Consider the following 22,231-nt stretch of genomic DNA (forward strand, 5'->3'; position numbering starts at 1 on the left):
GTTATTATTAGAGGTAGTACATGTTCTTAGAAATGTGCTAACTTCCTTTTTTCTGTCAATTAAAATACAGGACAGATGATAATTTACATACATTTATAAGGATGGTCCCAAATTTGACCAGACCCAAACACATTTCCAAGAAAGTAAAATAACACAACTCTCTTGATGATACATTATTTTTAGTCACTACTCACTCTGGCTGCGACAAAGATACAATGGGCTGTAAGTTATGAGAATTGTGTGCTAGCTCTAACTATCACTTTTTCTCCTGCTCAGGAAATTGTATTAGAATGCAAGTGAGGGGGATGTGGTCTTATTATACAGAAACACTGGAATCTGCTCAAATTTTTAAAAATTATTTATGCCGTACTTTATGCTGGTTACAATAACACATTTGAGAGCATCTACTTTAGGGTACAAATGAAGTAGAATAATATGATCCCTTGCTTTATGAGCTGCTAATATGGCAATGGTATTCTAGAAAAAATTCTGAATTTCAAGTCAGTCTTGGATTTTAATCCTAGCTCTGCTGCTTATCAGACAGGTCATTAAACCCCATGGAACCTAAGTTTCCTCAATTACAGGCCTGTCCATTGAATGGAATTATGTCATTCAGTTCTCACCTTTGTGAAAGATACCTAGTACCATACGTGTCTCTGGTAGCTGTTCACAAAATGTTTGTTTTGCCACAAAAGTTTTGTGAACTGAGGTTGAGAAGCCAGTATATGCGTGAACATTGCACCTGGAAAGCAAATGATAAATATATAGTAAAAAGGACAAATACTGAGGTATATAAACTGTGAAAAAAAGGAGTTTGCAAATGAAAAGTGTCAAATGGGCTGCAGGTTTCAGAGAAGACATCATGATGGGAATGGTATTCAGAGTGGGTTTTAAAAAATGGAAAGGAAGAAAGATAAATCAGGCAGGCAGACCATTTCAAGCAGAAGCAAGAGCTTGAGGTTATATGATTATATAGAAATAAAAATTGAGAAATTTATCATACTTCAAACTTGCTATTCTATTAGATTATATTTTAGAAGTTAGAAAAAATGTTAAGCAATTTTTCCCGAAGTGTTACATTCTTAAACGTGGTCCAACATCTGCTGCATATTTTAATGGTATTGTTGAACTCACTTGGTTGCTAGGACACTTGTATACTTTACTTTGAAATCTTGATTGGTAAGATTTACATAGCTCCTGTCAGCTGTCAGCTAAACTTAGGCTTGTTGACAATATTTTTTATGTTTAACAAAGATGAATGATACAATAATGGGATTAACAAGAGCTGGGATTTCATTGTTTTTGTTAAGCCTTACAGACTTGCTTTCAGGGTGCCTGGGTGGCTAAATCTGTTAAGCTGCTGCCTTTGACTCAGGTCATGATCTCAGGGTCCTGGGATTGAGCATCACTTTGGGTGCCCTGCTCAGCAGGGAGTCTGCTTCTCCATCTCTCTCTCAAATAAATAAAAATTAAAAAAAAAAGAATTGCTTTCATATGTTATTGATATACATGAACTTAATTTCTTTAAAGCTTTGGCATTCTGATCAGTTTTCTGTTCTTAAGTGATAGTTGATGTTTTTGATACTATAACCTTGCAGAAAATGTGAAATGTGCCTTGAATATATGAAAGCAGTATACCCATAATTTTCATATTTTCTGGTGTATTCTCTTAGACAAATAGGTTGGTTTTTGAAAGCTTAGTTTGGTATATAGTGAGTTTTGTTTAGTATTGGAGCAAAGGAATCTTCTTAAATTTTTATTACTGAGTTATAGTTGACATATGATGTCAAAATTAGTTTCAGGTACACAGCAAAGTGATCCAGCAATTCTGTACATTACTCAGCGCTCACCACAAAAATGTAGTCACCATACAACATTATTACAGTGTTATTGACTCTATTTCTTATGCCATACTTTTTGTCTCCATGACTCACTTATCTTTAAACCAAAAGTTTGTACTTCTTCATTTCCTTCACCTATTTCATTCATTCCCCACCTCTTCTCTGACCAAAGGAATCTTTTTGTGGGGCAAATAGATCTACGATTTTTGTGTTTTTTCCCAAGTAGTCAGTCAGCCACAGATACTTGTAATTTATCTACTTTTGAAATACATTTTCACTAAATATTTTAGTTTCACTGTTATTTTGGTGAACAAATAATTTTATGTATTTGATTGGATATCTACTAAATACAAAGCATAGTAGTACAGAACAAGTGTAGGATTATGATACAGATCATCAAGGATCTAGTAAGAAAGAAAAATATTTACATAAATGATGATAAGACAGTTTGCCTTAAGTGTCATAAGCTCTGTAGCAATTTCAGATAATGGAGAGAGCATTTTGAGTAGATGATCAGGGATTATTTCATGGAGGCATGAGCATTTGACTAATGCTTGTCGCTTTTAAATGAATATTAACATGGCAGTCAGTGTGAGGTAGAAATTCTGAAATGACAGCTCTCCACTGCCAAAGATTTTATCTTTGTAAACTGGGAAAATCATTTCATTACTAATAAATGATTAATATCTAAACATTCCCATAAATACTAACTTAAGGTAAATATTTTTACTTTTAGAGAGTACATTTATTTATGATGGTTAATTGTTGCTTTTATATTTTTAGGCCATGAATATTGTGGTCCCCTTCATGTTTAAATATGCTGTAGACAGCCTCAACCAGATGTCGGGAAACATGTTGAACCTGAGTGATGCACCAAATACAGTTGCAACCATGGCAACGGCAGTTCTGATTGGCTGTATGTGTGATTCTTTGATCTGTCTACAGGTGTTGACTTTCTTCAAGAGGGTTTCATCATATTTGAGAAGATGAACTTTTCACCACAAACACATTTAGCATTTTGGACGTTTATCATTTTATGTGAGATATTTGAAATGTGGTTTTTAAAAATTCTTTTTATAGTACACTTTCTAAAAATTCTCTAACAGCCTCATTTTTCAAGTTCTAGAAAAAAATAACATGAAATAAGACATTGAATTCATAACAACCACTTCTGATAGTCTATCAGATAACCTTTTCAATAATTCTAGTCATTTTCTTGCTGTTGTTAATTATTTAATGGGAAATAGCTAAATAATGATATGCGTACATTAATGTCTTTTTGAATTATATTCCATAACCATGACACAAATTTACCATTTGTAAAGAACAGAACATGTTACTTTGTTCCCTCATGCATTAGGAAGGACACTTTGTGAGACTCAGGAGATTTGAATGGGGACATGCTTTAGTCAAGGCACTTGATTTTTTAGGATCTCGATTTTATCATTTGTTATTTGGGGGAATTGAAGTAGATTAGAATTTGTCCACAATAAGGCCAGATAGACTGCTCTTTATTAAAAGTATTTAGTTGGAAAAAATCTTTCAACATCTGGAATTTATAGAGGGAAATAACAATGAAAGGGATCCATAGTGGTAGAAAGATTGGTAGTCACTAGGTTAGGTGCTTTCTTTCTAGGTTTCTTTTACTTTAAGTATTCTGTGATGTATTCATTTATTGTATAAACACTTTCTTACTTACTATATACTTAACATTTTATACCTATGATTCTAACGTTTTTATAACCCAGTTTTTTTTTCTTTTGAATGTATTGTTAGATGGTGTATCAAGAGCTGGAGCTGCCTTTTTTAATGAAGTTCGAAATGCAGTATTTGGCAAGGTGGCCCAAAATTCAATCCGAAGAATAGCCAGAAATGTCTTTCTCCATCTGCACAACCTGGATCTGGCTTTCCACCTGAGTAGACAGACAGGAGCTTTATCAAAGGCTATTGACAGAGGGACAAGGGGTATCAGTTTTGTCCTGAGTGCTTTAGTATTTAATCTCCTTCCCATCATGTTTGAGGTGACTCTTGTCAGTGGTATTTTGGTAAGACATTTTTCATAATAAGCTTTTATCTTACATTCTCATTAGTGGCTATTTAGTATTTGAAGGTGGTGTGCTATTGAATGTTCATGGTTTGAAAGCAAAATTCCATGGTATGAGAAGAGTTATGCAGTTAATTTAATTATTTGCCACAAGCTTCAAGAGACTGTCCAAAATCTTTATCATGTTGTTATTGTAAAGAGCTGGTCAGTTCAACACATACATCAGTTGTTTAATTAGTGCTTGTAATTGTTTTGGCAGAGATATTTGTGTATGACTTTGGAATGGTATGCTCAGATTACCTAGATTGTTCACCATTTATAATCTAAGCAATTTCATATTTTATAATTTAAACTGTATATATACTCTTTATTCCTCTTAAGGCTTATTTGGTTATTTTTTATCAGCATTTGACAGTAGTATCAATGTGGCAAGTGTTTGGCTTTCTTCCCTTGCTCCCTAGGGTAGCTTTTCTAAGGTATTTGATTCCTCACACATTTATTTATACAACTTCCCATCAGCATGCTTTTATTAAAATCTTTTGACTGATATTTGCTGTTGTAGATTATAAACTATTTGGCAAGAACAATGACTGTAAATTCTTCTTTTGGCTTCTCCAGTATTATAGATGTGGTGCCCAGTTTGCATTGGTAACCCTCGGGACTCTTGGTGCATACACAGCATTCACAGTTGCTGTTACACGGTGGAGGTAAAGTATTTCCCAGGAGCCAGTCAAGGTTCAGAAATTAGCTATGCTATTATAATAAAAATTTCATGCCTGTGCACATCTTTGTCTTACAGAACTAGATTTAGAATAGAAATGAACAAAGCGGATAATGATGCAGGTAACGCTGCCATAGACTCGCTGCTGAATTATGAAACTGTGAAGGTAATATGTTTAATTATACTTTCCTCTGCCTTCCACATTGCACAAAGATTTGTTCTGCCATTTAATGGAATAGGTGCTGTTAAGTTAGAGTTTTAGATGAGGATAGGATCTCTAGTTATGACAGAGTAATTGGACTTTGTTATTTTTCCTTATTTGGAAATTGTCTTCTCTTTCTGCCTCCATTTTTGTCTGGCAGCATCAGAATTTTACCTTCTGAATTAATTTATAGGTGAGAAAAGTATAGGTAGCACCTTGATTCAGAATGAACACTAAGCTAGTCAGACATGTAAGTTCTTGACTTTCTAGCCCTCAGAGAACCTAACATACTGCTTTCCATTATTCTTTCATTTATATGTTCATTTTTCCGTTTAACAAATATTACTGAATGCTTTTTATGTCCAAAGCCCTACACTTGGTCTTGTGATGGGGGAGGGTGGTAAAAAATGATTAATATTTAGCCCTTGCCCTCCTGCCCTCCCAGATTTAACTCCATTAACTGGGAGAGTTAAAGTAAGTATGCAGGTAACTATATAAGAAGGTGTAATGGCGGTAGGGGCAATGAGAACTGTCATTTCGGTCTCAAGGGATCAGGGGAAGGCTTTGTGAAGGAAATGCCATTAACAGCTTTTTCTTAGGGGTGCCTAGATGGCTCAGTGGGTTAAGCCACTGCCTTCGGCTCAGGTCATGGTCCCAAGGCCCTAGGATCGAGCCCCGCATTGGGCTCTCTGCTCAGCGGGGAGCCTATTTCCCCCTCTCTCTGTGCCTGCCTCTCTGCCTACTTGTGATCTCTGTCTTTCCCTATTAAATAAAAGAATAAAATCTTCAAAGAAAATTAACCAGACATTCATCAGAATGAGATCAATTTCATGGACTTTTCAAATACAGTTCATTGTGGAGAACTATAGGAGTACCATAGTCCAGTGTATTGAAAGTCATTTTTTAAAATGGAGTGTGCGGTATAAAATTGTATCCATACATGAGGTCAGATGAAAAGGATACCAATCACTTCAGAGAATAAATTCTTTTTTTTTTAGTTTTTAAAAAGATTCATTATTTTATTTTATTTTTATTTTACTTTATTTTTTTTAAGATTTTATTTATTTATTTGACAGAGAGAGATCACAAGCAGGCAGAGAGGCAGGCAGAGAGAGAGGAGGAAGCAGGCTCCCTGTTGAGCAGAGAGCCCGATGCGGGCCTCGATCCCAGGACCCTGAGATCATGACCTGAACCGAAGGCAGCAGCTTAACCCACTGAGCCACCCAGGCGCCCTATTTTTTATTTTATTTTATTTTATTTTATTTTTTCAATGTTCCAAGATTCATTGTTTATGCACCACACCCAGTGCTCCATGTAACACATGCCCTCCTTAATACCCACCACCAGGCTCACCCATCTCCCCACCGACATCCCTTCCAAAACCTTCAGTTTCTTTCTCAGAGTCCACAGTCTCTCATGGTTCGTCTCCCCCTCCGATTTCCCCCAATTCACTTTTCCTTTCCATCTCCTAATGTCCTCCATTTATTCCTTATGTTCCACAAGTAAGTGAAACCATATGATAATTGACTCTCTCTGCTTGACTTATTTCACTCAGCATAATCTGCTCCAGTTTCATCCATGTTGATACAAAAGTTGGGTATTCATTCTTTCTGATGGAGGCGTAATATTCCATTGTATATATGAACCATATCTTCTTTATCCATTTGTCTGTTGAAGGGCATCTTGGCTCTCTCCACAGTTTGGCGACTGTGGCCATTGCTGCTATGAACATTGGGGTACAGATGGCCCTTCTTTTCACTACATCTGTATCTTTGGGGTAAATACCCAGTAGTGTAATTGCAGGGTCATAGGGACCTGGTCTATCATAGGGTCTATTTCTAATTTCTTAAGGAATCTCCACACTGTTTTCCCAAGTAGCTGCACCAACTTGCATTCCCACCAACAGTGTAAGGGGGTTCCCCTTTCTCCACATACTCTCCAACACATGTTGTTTACTATCTTGTTGATTTTGGCCATTCTAACTGGTGTAAGGTGGTATCTCAACGTGGTTTTGATTTGAATCTCGCAGTGGCTAATGATGAAGAACATTTTTTCTTGTGTCTGTTAGCCATTTGTATGGCTTCATTGGAGAAGTGTCTGTTCATGTCTTCTGCCCATTTTTTAATGTGATTATCTGTTTTATGTGTGTTGAGTTTGAGGAATTCTTTATAGATCTTGGATATCAGCCCTTTATCTGTAGTGTCATTTGCAAATATCTTCTCCCACCCCATGGATTGCCTTTAAGAGAATAAATTCTAATTGTACTTGCATATAATTACTATTTTTGTTTGTTTTGTAGTATTTTAATAATGAAAACTATGAAGCACAAAGATATGATAGATTTCTGAAGACATATGAAACTGCTTCATTGAAAAGTACCTCTACTCTGGCTATGCTGAACTTTGGCCAAAGTGCTATTTTCAGTGTTGGTTTAACAGCTATTATGGTGCTCGCCAGTCAGGGAATTGTGGCAGGTAATGGATCTGCAGTGTTCACATTAAAGATACTTTACTTAACCTTTATAAATAAAGATTAATGAAAGGAATGTATATATTAGTCTTACTATAAAGCATGTTCAATAAGGTGCTTTAACATCCTTGGAGTGCTTTCCTTTTTGTATCAGAATGTGTTTTCTTAATTGTATGATAATGTTTTTTAACTTCCTTTTGTTTGACACTGTAAGTTTAGCACTAGCTCCCTCATTAATTAGGACTACTGTTTATACATTTTGTGGGGCTACATACTGATTGTTTCAGGAATAACTTCTTTTTTTAGCATTTAATATTTCTAATTTCTGTTTCTCTGTGGACCCGGAAAGCAGTGTAATTAATTTAGTGTTTAGTACAAAGGATTACAATTACAATTACTAGTTACATTTTAATTAGACCGATTGATTTGTAAAACATTTCAAAAGTAAATAATGTCTCTGCCTCCTTTCTATAAACTGCCCACTCAGGATTTGTTCATTCAGTGTATCTTTAATACATGGTTTATCATTCCCAGTCATATACTCATTTGCTCCAATTTTTTAATATATATTTTACAAAAATTTCTATTTCACATTACAAAGTAACTTGCTAGTGTCTTAGGAAGAAGGGAAAGATTTCTAGCCATCCATTTCTATCTTCCCTTAAACCATTCCTTTTTTAAAAAAATATTATGTATAGTGTATGGGTAAGCAGTTCCCATTCTACTTACATCAAGTTCCCTATATTCCTGAATCTTGGATTAAAATGCTTTGAAATTTGAGTAGGCCTTACAAGTTGCTAGTTATATGCATTTTTGAAGTATATTCCAGAATAATAGAATGTAAATTTTCTGTCTTAAGCTGGAAAAGTTTATAACCTCTAAAACACTGTTGTTGTTTTTTTTTTTTCTTCTGCTAACTACATATTAAGGTACCCTTACCGTTGGAGATCTAGTAATGGTGAATGGACTGCTTTTTCAACTTTCATTACCCCTTAACTTTTTGGGGACTGTATATAGAGAAACTAGACAAGCACTCATAGATATGAACACCTTGTTTACTCTACTCAAGGTAGACAGTCGAATTAAAGTAAGTAATCTATTCAGTACTTTTATAAAAGCATGTGAATATCATCCCATGAATAGGATTGTTCTAAGGGAATATTTACATCACCATGTTAGTGAACTATTCCTTTTTTGTAGGAATTGGAGATATCATGTGTATTAAGAGGTTTTTAGAGCTTTACTTCGATGTTTAGAAACCTTACAGTGTTAGCAAATGTTATACCTAGAGCCTGTGAACCTTGTTAACTTGAATTATTTGTACTTGCACTTGATTTACTTCTGCTAAAAACGATATAAAATGTGTGATTGCCTTTCCTCACATCCTCAACTTCCTTACACCCGTGCCCACCATCTTCCTACCTGCTCTCCAAAATTGCTCAAAAACTAAAGCATTTAAGAATTTCTGACCTTAGTGCAGAGTGAAAAAACAAATCTTTAAAAGCATGCTTGGAAGTAGTCTAGCTCTACTTACAAACCTTTTCTTCCCCCATTATTTCCATTCTTCTCTTTGTGAAGTAGAAAATTGTCTTCATGGCTGTACTCTACATGGTGTCTAAAGTGGCTTTTTTTTTCTCTTCCCTACTAGGACAAAGCAATGGCATCTCCCATTCAGATCACACCACAGACAGCTTCGGTGGCCTTTGATAATGTGCATTTTGAATACATTGAGGGACAGAAAGTCCTTAGTGGAATATCTTTTGAAGTTCCTGCAGGAAAGAAAGTGGCCATTGTAGGAGGTAGTGGGTCAGGGTGGGTAATTCAGTTATTTATAAAATCCTACATCATTGGTTAATGATTCTCAATATAATGTTTTTTTTCTTTATCATAATAAAATAATTACAGTTGTTTAGAATAGGGGTTCCCTAATGTTAATAATATTATGTAGCCTTTCCTTGTCTCCAATTTCAGAAAAAGCACAATAGTACGGCTGTTGTTTCGCTTCTATGAGCCTCAAAAGGGTAACATTTACCTCGCTGGTCAAAATATACAAGATGTGAGCCTGGAAAGCCTTCGGAGGGCAGTGGGAGTGGTGCCTCAGGTATTTAAAAAAAAAAAAAAGAAAAAACCTATTTGGGGAAAGATTTATTGGGTTGGTAGATCTTTTATTAGAATAATTTGAATTCAGAGAGTCAATATAGGGGCGCCTAAATGACTCAGTTGGTTAAGCATCTGACTCTTGATTTTGGCTCAAGTCATGATCTCAGGGATTATGAGATCGAGCCCCATGCTGGCCTCTGTGCTGGGCATAGAGCTTGCTTGGGCTTATCTCTTTCCCTCTCCATCTGTCCCTCCCCACTCTGCTTGTGGGCTGGCTCTCTCCCCCCCCAAATAAAAGGAAAAAAAGGTCAATATATGCTAATTAAGTAGGAAGCAGTAGGGCCTACAGTTTAAATTCTGTTACCAAAAATATTTTAAAAATATGAATGGAAAATCTGCATGATGGAAAGATTTTTTTTAAGTCTTAGAAAGATAGCATAATAAAAAGGAAAGAGCCCAGGCTAAAGAAAAACAGATCTGGAGTCTAACCCCAGCTCTAACCCTTGTAAGTTCTGTGGTCTTGGTCCTCAGTTTCCTTATCTTTATAATAAGGATAATAACCATTTGTCTTTTAGGATAGAGTTATTATGAATTAGAGATGATATACTATAAAACACCAAGCACAATGTCCGTCACGTAATTATTCAGTAAATGAAAACTAATACTGTGATTTTGAACAGTTTTTGACATAGTGAAGGAATTTGGCTATCTGCTTCCATGTTTGTATGCCTTGTCTTTGTACCAACTTGTCCTGTTTGTGTCTGACCTGTAGTAAGTAGTTAATAAGTATTTGTTGAACGACTTTAAGGAGAAAAATAAATTTAGAGCAAAATCTGAGAAGACAACAGGGAGGCCTTATAGAATGTGAGTTTTTCTTATGCTAAAAGCGAATAGAGAGACCTGGGAACAAGTTGCAGCCTAGAATCTGAATTAAGTTGAGACAACTGTAAGAAAGGGATCAGACAGGGATATGTAACTTCTAAAAGGTCCCCAAATGAATTGACACTCTGCACTGTCCTCCCTCTTTCACTGAGAATCTCAAATATCAGTGTGCATGATTTGCCTAGGGAGATTATTGAAATTCCAACTCTTTCACGGACCTTAGTTCTGGCTTAGGAGGGCTGTGTGGGGCCCAGGAACCTGCATTTTTGAATATGCATCCTAGATGATTCTGATAATTAGTGATCCATAGAGTCTGTGTTGAGAAACATTGACCTAAACTGTATATCGAGTGAATTGAATTCTAGGCTGTGTGTGCTTAGGGCTCGGTGTCCTCATCCATCCAGCTAGATTACTGCCATTCTCTTAGGGTATATAACAGTTGCCCTTGACCTTTTGAAAAATAAAACATTTTATTCACAAGGAAAAATATACATGGTTAATAAATGAAAGAAAAGATGCTGATCCTCACTGGAAGGCTTACCAGTCCAAATTAAATCAACAATGTAATACCATTTTTTGCCTGCCAGCAAGGATTTTAGAATTCATAACATCCAGTTTGGGCAAGGCTGTGTAAAATGGCTAGTCTGTTGTTTGGCCAGTGGAAGTATACAGCTTTCCTGACAAGCAACTTGGCAATTTGTACCAATAGCCAGAAAAATACTGATACCATTTATTCCAGTAATTCTGCCTCTAGGATGTTTTAAGGAAATAAACAGAGAAGTGAACAGATATTTATATGCAGAGATGTTCATTACACCATTATTTATAATAGCAGAAGTTGAAATTCACAGTGTGACTATCCAACAATAAGTAAATGGTTAAATTTATCACTATAGGATCAAATGTCATACAGCCATTTATAAATATGCTGCTTATAAATAATATTATCATAAAAATACTCAAATACAAAGTTTCTTAAAAAGAGGATACCAAGCAAAATACAAAATCCCAATTTTATAATACTAAATGAGTATATATAACTAGAGAAAAAAGGAGAAAATAAACCAAAATGGTGATAGTAGTTATTGATACATGGTAGCATTATGGATTATTTAATAAATTTTTATTTTATCATATTTTTGTATTTTCAAAGTTTTCAGTTAGTATTTGTTAGCTCTTTTTTGAATATAAAATATTTAAAGGTAAGTATTTTCTCTTTATAGAACTTTAAACTTAGTGGGTTTAAGTACCATTTCAAAATGAGAACATTTTATATCAGTAGTTGGTATAAAATGATTAAAATACTATTTGAAGTAATATCTCAAACTGGGGCTGATTGTTTTGTTAAAGAAGATCTTAGTTAATTATCTTGGTTAATGTGAACTAATGGAGCCATTTTATTTCATCTTACTGTTGACTTCCAACCATTTGGAGACTAAAAGTGGGAGTTGGATGTTCACTTTAAGTACATTAACTTTAGTGTGCTATATCAGAATAAAATGAAATATCAATTGAATGCTTGTAGTGACCTTTCTCCAAAAGATATCTATATTTTATAAATCCTTTGTTTTCTGTGTCCAAGTAAAAAACTTGTTTCTGTGTCCCATTTTAAAAGCTTCTGAGAAATATATATTCAACCTCATTAGTAACTAGGGAAGTGCTAATTTAAACAGCACGTTTTACCCCCAAAAGTAGCAACAACTGAAACTTAATTAATACGCAGTGTTGTTGAATATATAGGGATCGATTCCCTTAATACACTATGGGTTGGAGTATGTATACTGTTGGACCATTTTGGAAGACGGGCAATACTATCAAAGGATAAATGTATGCTTAACCTTTTTTTTAAAAGATTTTATTTGTTTATTTGACAGACAGAGATCACAAGTAGACAGAGAGGCAGGGAGAGAGAGAGGGAAGCAGGCTCCCTGCTGAGCAGAGAGCCCGATGCGGGGCTCGATCCCAGGATCCTGGGATCATGACCCGAGCCGAAGGCAGCGGCTTAACCCGCTGAGCCACCCAGGCGCCCCTGCTTAACCTTTTTTAAAAGATTTCATTCAATTGACAGGTGACAGCACAAGAAGGAGAAGAGGGAAAGGGGAGAGGGAGAAGCAGACTCCCTACTGATCAGGGAGCCAGATATATGCTTACTTTTTAACTCATCAGTCTGTTTCTAGGGGTCGTTCTTACAGAAATACTCAAGTGTAAAAAGTCCTATATACAATATTTTATTCCAACGTTGTTTGTAGTAGCAAAAATTTGGAAACCACATTAATGTCTGTCAGTAGAGAAATAAATAAATACATTGTTAGTATCATACAGCTGTTTAAAAAGTGAGATAGAGGGGATGCCTGGTGGCTCAGATGGCTAAGCTTCTGCCTTATGATCTCCAGGTCCTGGGATCGAGCCCCATGAACAATTTGTTGAGTATCAGTCCAGACTTTTTTGATGAATTTATGAATTATTTATTAATAATATATTATTACATATATATGTACGTATATATAAATCTGCTTCAGGATGCTGTCCTCTTCCACAATACCATTTACTACAACCTTTTATATGGAAACATCCATGCTTCACCTGAGGAGGTGTACGCGGTGGCAAAATTAGCTGGACTCCATGATGCAATTCTTCGAATGCCACATGGATATGACACACAAGTAGGGGAACGAGGACTCAAACTTTCAGGTAATCAGATTTTAGATCTACTCCTGCTTGTGTACTCCCATCAGACTTGAATTTGTCAGAGCCATTTTCTTGAAAATGAATGACAGAGTACACACCTAGTGCTCATCTATTCACTTTCAACAAGGTCCCAGTCTCAGCCATCACTGTAAATAATTCAACATGTTGGAAACAACTGTTCTCAATCATGCAGGTCTCTTTTTTTTATTTTACTTGCAAACTGTAAATGCTTAATAGTTAATTGCTAATACATCCTCAGGTCAGCATTAATGTATCATCCATAATTTTAATATTAAAGGAAAGCCAGTATCATTGCTCACCTGAGAAAGTAGTAGGAGTAGGGAAAAGTAATTTGATAATAAATAGTGTATCTCATCATAATTTCCTAGATCATTATGGGATATTTTCAATACTTTAGACTTCTTTATACTTGATGTACTTAACTGCTATACTTTTATTTTTTTTATTTTTTTTTAAGATTTAATTTATTTATTTGACAGAGAGAAATCACAAGTAGATGGAGAGGCAGGCAGAGAGAGAGGAGGAAGCAGGCTCCCTGCTGAGCAGAGGGCCGACTGCTATACTTTTATTAAAGCCAGTTTCGTTTTCATGTCCTTGTTGGTTCAGTAGTCAAGTAAACTTGGGGGCTTGTACATTTCTATTTAAGTGTTTAATTATGAGATTGCTGTGTTTAATAATTTTCCTGTAATGACTGAATTTTTTGGAGGATCCATAAAAAAACTTTTTCACCCAAAATTATTTGAATTCCAAAAGTATGATATCTGTGCCTGAAAGTATTAATGTAACTAGTATAAACACACTGTATCCTTTACATTTATTCTAGTTTAATTTAGGGAGGAAATATATAAATTAGGGATGTAGGTGAGACAAAAAGAATGAAGAATACTCTGCATGAATTTAATGAATCCCCATTCGTTTTCATTACAAACCATCTTCATTTATTCACAACATTGATTAGGTGTATATTATGTGCAGACTAACATGCTAAATGCTTTGAGAGTTAATAAGATGATGCATAGATATACTTGCCATCAGGGAATTTGCATTCCATTAGAAAGTTTTTTCCTAAGTTTAGAAAATATTAAGCAAAGATTGATTTCAAGTTAAGTTGGTCTGTAGTATTTTGGTTATCAGCTGGTAGTAGAAGATTCTTGCATCATTCCAGTCCCTGTTTATACTTCACCATTACTCTTAACAGGAGTAGTTCCCAGCTAACTAGACTACCTCCAGATGATTTGTCCAGTTGGCTAATTTTAAAGACCTCAAAGTTTTCACATAGTATAAACTAGACCTCTCAAAATAAAACTGCCTCAGATAGCTATGCCACATGCCATTTTCCAATCATTTTTTCCCCTCTCTGCATGTCTTTGGGAGTAGGAATGGCTAAGGAAATTTTCTTTATGCCTAATATCCATTGCCCTACAGCTAGACCTCTCTAAATGAGTATTATTTAGCACCTATGCTAGTATTTATGGTAGGAAACAAACAAATATTTCTTCTCCAGGTGCCAAAATTCTATTGATTAGAATTGAAACTGGGTTGGTTTCCACTTGAAATTTGAGAATCATGACTAAACTAGGCTTTCCTCTGAGTATCTTTATCTTTTAGGAGGTTTCTGCCACTAATTTGCTAGGTAGGTAAGGAGGTAGTGCTGGCATGATGCCTGCTTTGGTAGGAGAATTCTGATCTTATTAAATGGGGAAGAATGTGGATAGTATAAATACAAACTTATTAATATTAGAGATAAGGAGCCCTCTTTTACAAGTTGAAAATAATAATTGCAGAAATAAAACTGAAATATTATTTGGTGTACCAGGTAGTAAACAGGTGGCGCTGTTTCCCCAAGAGGTTACTGAAACTGAAAAACACAAGTTTTTTTCAGACATTGATAAATTAATGGATAATGGGGAAAAAAAGAAGCCAAAGGGGACCTATTCAGCAAAGCACCATCCTCTATACTTTCAGCTATAGTTTATGTATGATTGATGACCTTAGACCTGTAAGAGTCGCAGTGAGGAAAGAACGATTACTTTATTTTCACTGGAGTGTATTTAGAAACAAATACGGGGGGCGCCTGGGTGGCTCAGTGGATTAAGCCTCTGCCTTCGGCTCAGGTCATGATCTCAGGGTCCTGGGATCGAGCCCCACATCAGACTCTCTGATCAGAGAGCCTGCTCCCCACCCCCCACTCTCTGCCTACTTGTGGTCTCTCTCTCTCTCTCTCTCTCTCTCTCTGTCAAATTAATTAATTAATTAAAGAAAAATAATTATTAGAAACAAATACAGGCTTGCATATTATGATAGGAAGAGCACTGAACTGGGAGTCAGGTCTAGTCCAGATTCCACTAGAAGTTGCTCTGTGATCTTGGGCAAATCATTAAACCTTTCTGGGCCTCTCTTTTCTTTCGGTTTTAAAATACTGCTATTCTAGAGACCCATAGCAAATAACTAAGGTGAAATTAGTGTTATCTAGTGTACACCTTTAACTTTGAAGAGTACTGTGAAAATAATATCTGTCAAAAGAATCCTTGAGAAGGGAGTTGTTTGGGGAAGTGGGTAACAGGGTGAAGGGTATTAAGGAGGACATGTGTTGTGACGTGTAATGGGTATTATACATAACTAATGATCATTGGACACTACATCCAAAACTAGTGGCTAACTGAGCATGATAAAAGATATTAATTAATTCTAAAAAAAAGAGCTCTTGAGAAGAATACTGGCTAGATGGTATATTTTTGTTAAGAAGTAAATATAAATATTCATAGTTTCATGTTTTCAAGTTGCCAGGTTTCAGATACTATATTTGTTTTTGGCTTTTTTGATTCTCTAATACTGAAATTTTTCTCTCTGTGGTTGCTGTCCATTGGGAAGTAATATAAAATAACATATGTAATGAACATAGTCTCGGTGTGAGCATATTTTTGGTGAGAGGAGTAATTGTGGAATCAAAGCTATTACCTCTCCTCCTTGTTTTTTTCTCCTGTCACAAAATCAGGATCCAGAATTACATTTATGTTCCAGGGTATATAGTTTGTCAAAGGATATCATATATAAACTTAGACTCTTCTGAGTAAACTAACAGTGGTCAGAGTAAAGATACATGTTGAAGGCATTGCTTTGTGGTTATGATTGGTAGAAATACTAGAAACACAAAATATGTCTTTATGTTATACTTTCTTAAACTAAATTTTTCTTTACCAGGAGGAGAAAAGCAAAGAGTAGCAATTGCAAGAGCCATTTTGAAGGACCCCCCAGTCATTCTCTATGATGAAGCCACTTCATCATTAGATTCAATTACTGAAGAGGTAAATGATGATGAAAATGCAGAGCTCTTCAATTCTCAATGCTTAACTTTTCTGCTTGGAAGTTTCAGTAAAATGGCTATATTCTTTTATATTTTCAATGAACTTCAGTAGGAGGTACAGTAGAGCAAAATATCTGGCCCTTTGTCCCCATATGGCAAGTGCTGATAATAAGAATGTCAGGTTGCATTCAGTTATCACATTGCTAAGTCCATTTGCAAAAGTGTCTTCTTTTTGAAGCTTATGACTATTCTATTATCCTTACATCTTGCAAAGCTTGTAAGAATTGCCTAATCTGCTGACAGATGAAGAATGTTTTAGTCTTTCTGCTGTTGCTACTTACCACTCATGAAAATAGGTCATGTAAATGATTGTGACACAAGTATACACCAGAAAACCTTTCACTTACCATGGAGCAACTCACTGAAGTACAAGTCAGGCACACGCAGCCTGTGGTGCTGTTATAAATTTATATTCATTTCACAAAAATATACTGTGCAGCACCGAGATGTTGTGACACTTGATGTCATGGTACAACTCAGCAACTATGTTAGACTTCATAACAATACCTTTGCATTAAATACAATAGTCTTAATAATAATGATAATTTCATGAATGGATCCCCTTAATCTAGAACTGAAGATAGTCAGATTATCTGTCAGTTACCTCCATTCATCTACATTTTATTTAAATATATAGGAAAAACCCAATGTTGAAGGATAGGCTTAATTTCAGCTTTGCAGCATGTATGGCATAATATTTGCATATGTCGTTAAGTTTCAGGGCATATTTGATCTGCCGTATGTTTAAAATAGCTTAATATCTAAGTGACTTGTTTAGCATAAGGATTCGTTTTATTTAAGGGGAATCTTGGGGCGCCTGGGTGGCTCAGTCGGTTAAGTGTCCGACCCTTGATTTTAGCTCAGGTCATGATCTCAGGGTTATGAGGTGGAGTTTGGCATCTGGCTCTGCTATGGGCATGGAGCCTGCTTAAGATTCTCTCTTCCTCTCCTCCTCCTCTGTCCCTTCCAAATAGGAATCTGCTTGCAAGAACTTTATACCTACAAAGGTAGTATCCACGTTTACCACAAATTAAAAGTCCTAACAGTCATTATTTGAGTCAGGTAACTTTATTATATCACAGAGCATAACCCATTAAGAGCTAGTAGACAACCCCCCAAGGGAATGAGTTACCAGCAGATTTAGTAAATTTTAATGGGCCTTTTTAAAAGGTCCATAGCACTTAGTAGAATGTCAGAGCTTAAGTTCTTGAGAATAAGGAAGATGAGTCCCCACAAATATCACAGTTTTTCTTAGAATTGGCCCCACATTTGATTTACCATCTGTCTTAGTAAAATATAAGCTCTTCCCTTCCTGGGTAGCCACATCTACTCTTGATAATTTTATTCCTTTAATAAATACAATGTTTAGAAATATCTGCAGGGAGCCATTGGGTATATGCCCAACCCCACATTGCTGTTTCCATCGTGTTAGCTATACTTAGACCCAGGTTTCCAAGTACAGCTGAATATATATATACAGCTCCTTTACACTTTAAAAGCAGTAAACAAAAATGTGTTTTCCAAACAGATTCTTAAATACAGAAAATAAATATGTAGTTGTCAGAGGTGAGGTTGGTGGGAGGACAGGTGAAATAAAATGATTTAAGAGTATACTGATCCTGATGAGCACTGAGTAATGTATAAAATTATTGAATCATTATATTGTACACCTGAAATTAATATAACATTGTTAATTATACTGTAATAAAAAATGTTTCCCAGAGTTCCCTAAGAAGTCAGAATACTTTTTTTCCCCATTTCCTTCCTTTTGCTCTTTATTCATTTGGGTATTCAGGGCCAGTGTGTCTCAGAGTCATTCCCTCTGTTTATAATGGGGGAGAGGGGCTGGCCTATTTTTTCTGAATCTTGGATATTTTGGAGGGAAAAAAGCATTCTAAAAACTTGCTCTTCAGAATTATTTTGACAAAGATAGTCCTACACCATTTCAGTGTGCCCTGCATAGAATGCTTATGTTTGGGAAAGGCCAGAGGTATTGGGAGGAAGCTGTCCTTTCTTTTAGGGCAAGGGGAAAGGGAGCCAGACGTTTCATTCTTAGCTTTATCACAATGTCTTCTAAATTAATGGCTTTGCTCTCTGTGTAGCCATTTCCATCCTCTTGCTATTTTTCTTTTTTTTTTTTTTGGTGCATTATGATATAAGGGTGTTTGTTCTTTTTAAATTTTATTTTAGTTCCAGTATAGTTAATATAGAGTGTTATATTAGTTTCAGGTGTACAATATAGTGATTCACCAGTTTCATACATTATTCACTGCTTATCACAACAACTGTACTCCTTAATTCCCATTACCTATTTCACCCATCCTCCTACCCATCTCCCCTCTGGTAAACACTCATTTCTTTTCTATACTTAAGAGTCATTTCTTGATTTGTCTCAGTCTCATTCTTTCTCTCTTTTTTCCTTTGCTTGTTTGTTTTGTTTCTTAAATTACTCTTATGAACGAAATCATATGGCTTTTGGTTTTTTATCTAACATATTTCATTTAGCATTATACTCTTTACCTCCATGCATGTCATTGCAAATGGCAAGATTCCATTCTTTTTTTAATGACTGTGTTATTTTCCACTGTATAAATAAACACTTTCTAATAACTTTTTAAAATGGGAAGAGAATATAAACCGACATTTCTCCAAAGAATACATTCGAATGGCAGACAGACACATGAAAAATGCTCAACATCACTTATAATTGGGGAAATGCAAATCAGAACTACAATGAGATCTCACCTCCTACCTGTCAGAATGGCTAAAATCAAAAACACAAGAAACAACAGGTGTTGGCAAGGATGTTAAAAGGAACATTGGTGCCCTGTTGATGGAAATGCAAACTGGTGTAGCCACTCTGGAGAACAGTATGGAGGTTCTTCAGAAAGTTAAAAATAGAACTAGTGTACGATCTAGTGATTGTGCTACTGGGTATTTACCCCCCAAAAATACAAAAACATGAATTCAAAGTAATACATGCAACCTGTGTTTATAGCAGCATTATTTACAATAGCCAAGATATGGAAGTAGCCCAGCTCTCCATCAACTGATGATGGATAAAGAAATCAGAATACTTTTGAAAAGGAAGTTTGCTCAAGTTACCATACATGGTTGTCTTTATTGCCCATCTGTCCTCTGAGTTTGAACTAATTAAAAGCAAATGTTCCTGTACCCTTTGAATCTCCTTTCTACTGATTTGAAATTTTCTACATCCTATCACTTGTGTCCTATCACATTTTATTTTTATTCTCATTGGCCAGATAACATCATACCCAGCTATGTTCCTAATATCATTGGATTCTTCATTGTTATTTGTTCATTTTTAAGTATAGAAATATCCACCCTCTCCAGGTCTTTCTAATTTAAAGAAATGTTGCCTATCTAAAAGATAATTTTTTTCCATGATAATGTGGCATATTTGCCTTCCCTTTTTGATCAGTTTTCTCCTTTTAGTAATTATTAGAATAGGTCAAATATTTGGTAGTGATATAAAGTTTATATAATAAAAAATTCATTGGCATTTTATATGCTCCTTTAAGAAATGTATGGTTATTTTAATGTACATTTACCTAATAGATCTTTTTTTCCTCCTCTTCTTGTCAAACTTACAGACTATTCTTAGTGCCATGAAGGATGCAGTCAAACATAGAACTTCTATTTTTATTGCACACAGATTGTCAACAGTGGTTGATGCAGATGAAATCATTGTCTTGGATCAGGTAAGAGATTTAACTTTAAAGTTTAGTATGGGGGGATTTGGGAGAAGATGGTGGAGCAAGAGGATCCTGAGCTCACCTGATCCCACAGACAGATCTAGATAATCACAGCAGTGCAACTAACACGAAAACGCCCTGGCAGAACAGACTTTGCAGTTTATTGCAGACAGGAGGCCACCCTGAAAAGCGTAGGAAGGGCAGACACAGTCTGGAACCAGAATCCCATTGAGACTAACCACAAATGGAAGGAGCACCACAAGCATGGAAAAGGGAGAGGAGCAGACCCCACACCAGGCACCTTAGGCAGTGGGGGAACTACATTGGAAAGACAGGTCCCCAAAACATTAGGCTTTAAAATGGGGCTTAACTTTATCAGTGAGACTTAATGCCAGGTGCTTTAAAAATCAGCTAACTTAGCTGTGGGAGGCCCACAGGGCAATTGGAAACTGAGGCTTTGGCCTTAAAGAGCCAGCAAAACCAAAAAAACCCCACCAGGGTAGAGATTATTATTAAAGATTTCCATAAGAATGGAAGAGCTAGTGGGCAACCATTTTGCTTCCCCCACCCCCAGCCTAGATAGCCAGACAGTTGCAGGAATCAGGAGGAACACTCTATTACCTATCTTGCCAACACCACATCCAGCATTCTGGGGGATGCACCCCACTTAGCAACCATCCCTCCAAAGCAGTTTCTGCGAAGACACACACTGCAAGCAGCACTGGCAGGGACCTGCACCACTCCAAAGAGCCTCCTATCCTGGGGAGAGAAGATAACCACATACAGCAGTGCAACTACAGCAATGGCAGAGACTGGGCAGGCATCTGGTCTGACAGTTGGCCCTACCCACCATCAAAAGCCTCTCAAGAAAAGGCAGGAAGAGCACCCTGAAGGTTGATGCTACTGCCACCATAACAGACAGACTGGGGGCAGGCATCTGGTTTGACTACAGGCACCACCCACCAATGAAAGCCTCTCAGGGGGCAACAGAGGGAAAGGACCCTGCAATTTGGTGTGACTGCAACCCATTCAGAGGGGCTGAGAGCACACATCTGGTCTGGCTGCTCACACTACTAGATTATAAGCCCACAGTGGCCCCAGACTCTTCCCCTAACAGCACAGAGAGCAAACCCTGCCTGGTGCATCCAGAACATGAAAAGTGGACAATGCATCTAATGACTTAAGGTAAGCACAGCTTACCACAGTAGTAGGGTACACACAACCCACTAGGAGATCCCCCTGAAGCTCCTGGTTCTGGTTAACAGTGGACATTATGCTACAGGATACCACAAGACCTCTTCTTTATAAGGCTACTACTTTAAAGATCAGGAGACTTAGCAGACTTTTCTCATACATAGAAACAAACACAAAGAGTTAGACAAAATGAGGAGACCAACAAATATGTCCTAGATGAGAGAGAATGGGACAAAAGTAAATCAGGAGAACTAATTAAAACAGAGATGAACAATATTGCCTGATAAAGAATTCAATTGAATGATCTTAAAGATACTCACTAGGCTAGACAGAAAAGTAGAGAATCTCAATGAACCTTTAGTAAAGAGATAGAAAAGATAAAAAAGAACCAGTGAGAGATGAACTTAATGACTGAAATTAAAAATACACTGGATGGGGGGCATCTGGGTGTCTCAGTCAGTTAAGTGTCTGCCTTCAGCTCAGGTCATGATCCCAGCATCCTGAGATCAAGCCCTGCATTAGGCTTCCTGATCAGCAGAGAGCCTGCTTCTCCCTCTCCCTCTGCTGCTCTCCTTGCTTGCATGCTCTCTGTCTCTCTCTGTCGGTTAAAGAAATAAAATCTTTAAAAAAAAAAAACTACACTAGAGAGACTCTGGCAGATTAGAGGAGACAGAAGAATGGATCAGTGAGCTAGAAGACAGAGTAATGAAATCTAGCTGAACAACAAAAAGAAAAAGAATAATAAAAAATGAGACTAGATTAAGGGAACTCAGGGACATCAGTAAGGATCATAACAGTCACATTATAGCAATCCCAGGAGGAGGAGAGAGAAGGGTGAAGAAAATTTGTTTGAAGAAATAATAGCTGAAAACTAAAGGAAACCGACATCTGGATTCTGGAGGCACACAGAACCCAAAACAAAATCAACCCAAGGAGGTTCACACCAAGACACATAATAACCAAAAATGGCAAAAAGTAGTGATAAAGAG

At 36.4% G+C, this 22,231-nt stretch overlaps 1 protein-coding gene across 2 annotated transcripts in view; it reads left to right on the forward strand.

Annotated features, from left to right (window-relative positions):
- Positions 1–22,231, forward strand: part of ABCB7 (ATP binding cassette subfamily B member 7) — a 165,464-nt gene that overhangs the window by 116,697 nt on the left and 26,536 nt on the right. For both annotated transcript variants that reach the window (XM_044235921.1, XM_044235922.1), the window contains exons 5-15: positions 2,625–2,757; positions 3,618–3,886; positions 4,504–4,592; positions 4,685–4,772; positions 7,108–7,282; positions 8,207–8,364; positions 8,926–9,089; positions 9,249–9,378; positions 12,779–12,950; positions 16,170–16,273; positions 19,947–20,054. In XM_044235921.1, the coding sequence (XP_044091856.1) occupies positions 2,625–2,757; positions 3,618–3,886; positions 4,504–4,592; positions 4,685–4,772; positions 7,108–7,282; positions 8,207–8,364; positions 8,926–9,089; positions 9,249–9,378; positions 12,779–12,950; positions 16,170–16,273; positions 19,947–20,054 (1,590 nt within the window). The remainder of the gene's footprint in view (positions 1–2,624; positions 2,758–3,617; positions 3,887–4,503; positions 4,593–4,684; positions 4,773–7,107; positions 7,283–8,206; positions 8,365–8,925; positions 9,090–9,248; positions 9,379–12,778; positions 12,951–16,169; positions 16,274–19,946; positions 20,055–22,231) is intronic.

Source organism: Neovison vison, chromosome X (genome assembly GCF_020171115.1).
Source record: "Neovison vison isolate M4711 chromosome X, ASM_NN_V1, whole genome shotgun sequence".
Taxonomy (NCBI): Eukaryota; Metazoa; Chordata; class Mammalia; order Carnivora; family Mustelidae; genus Neogale; species Neogale vison.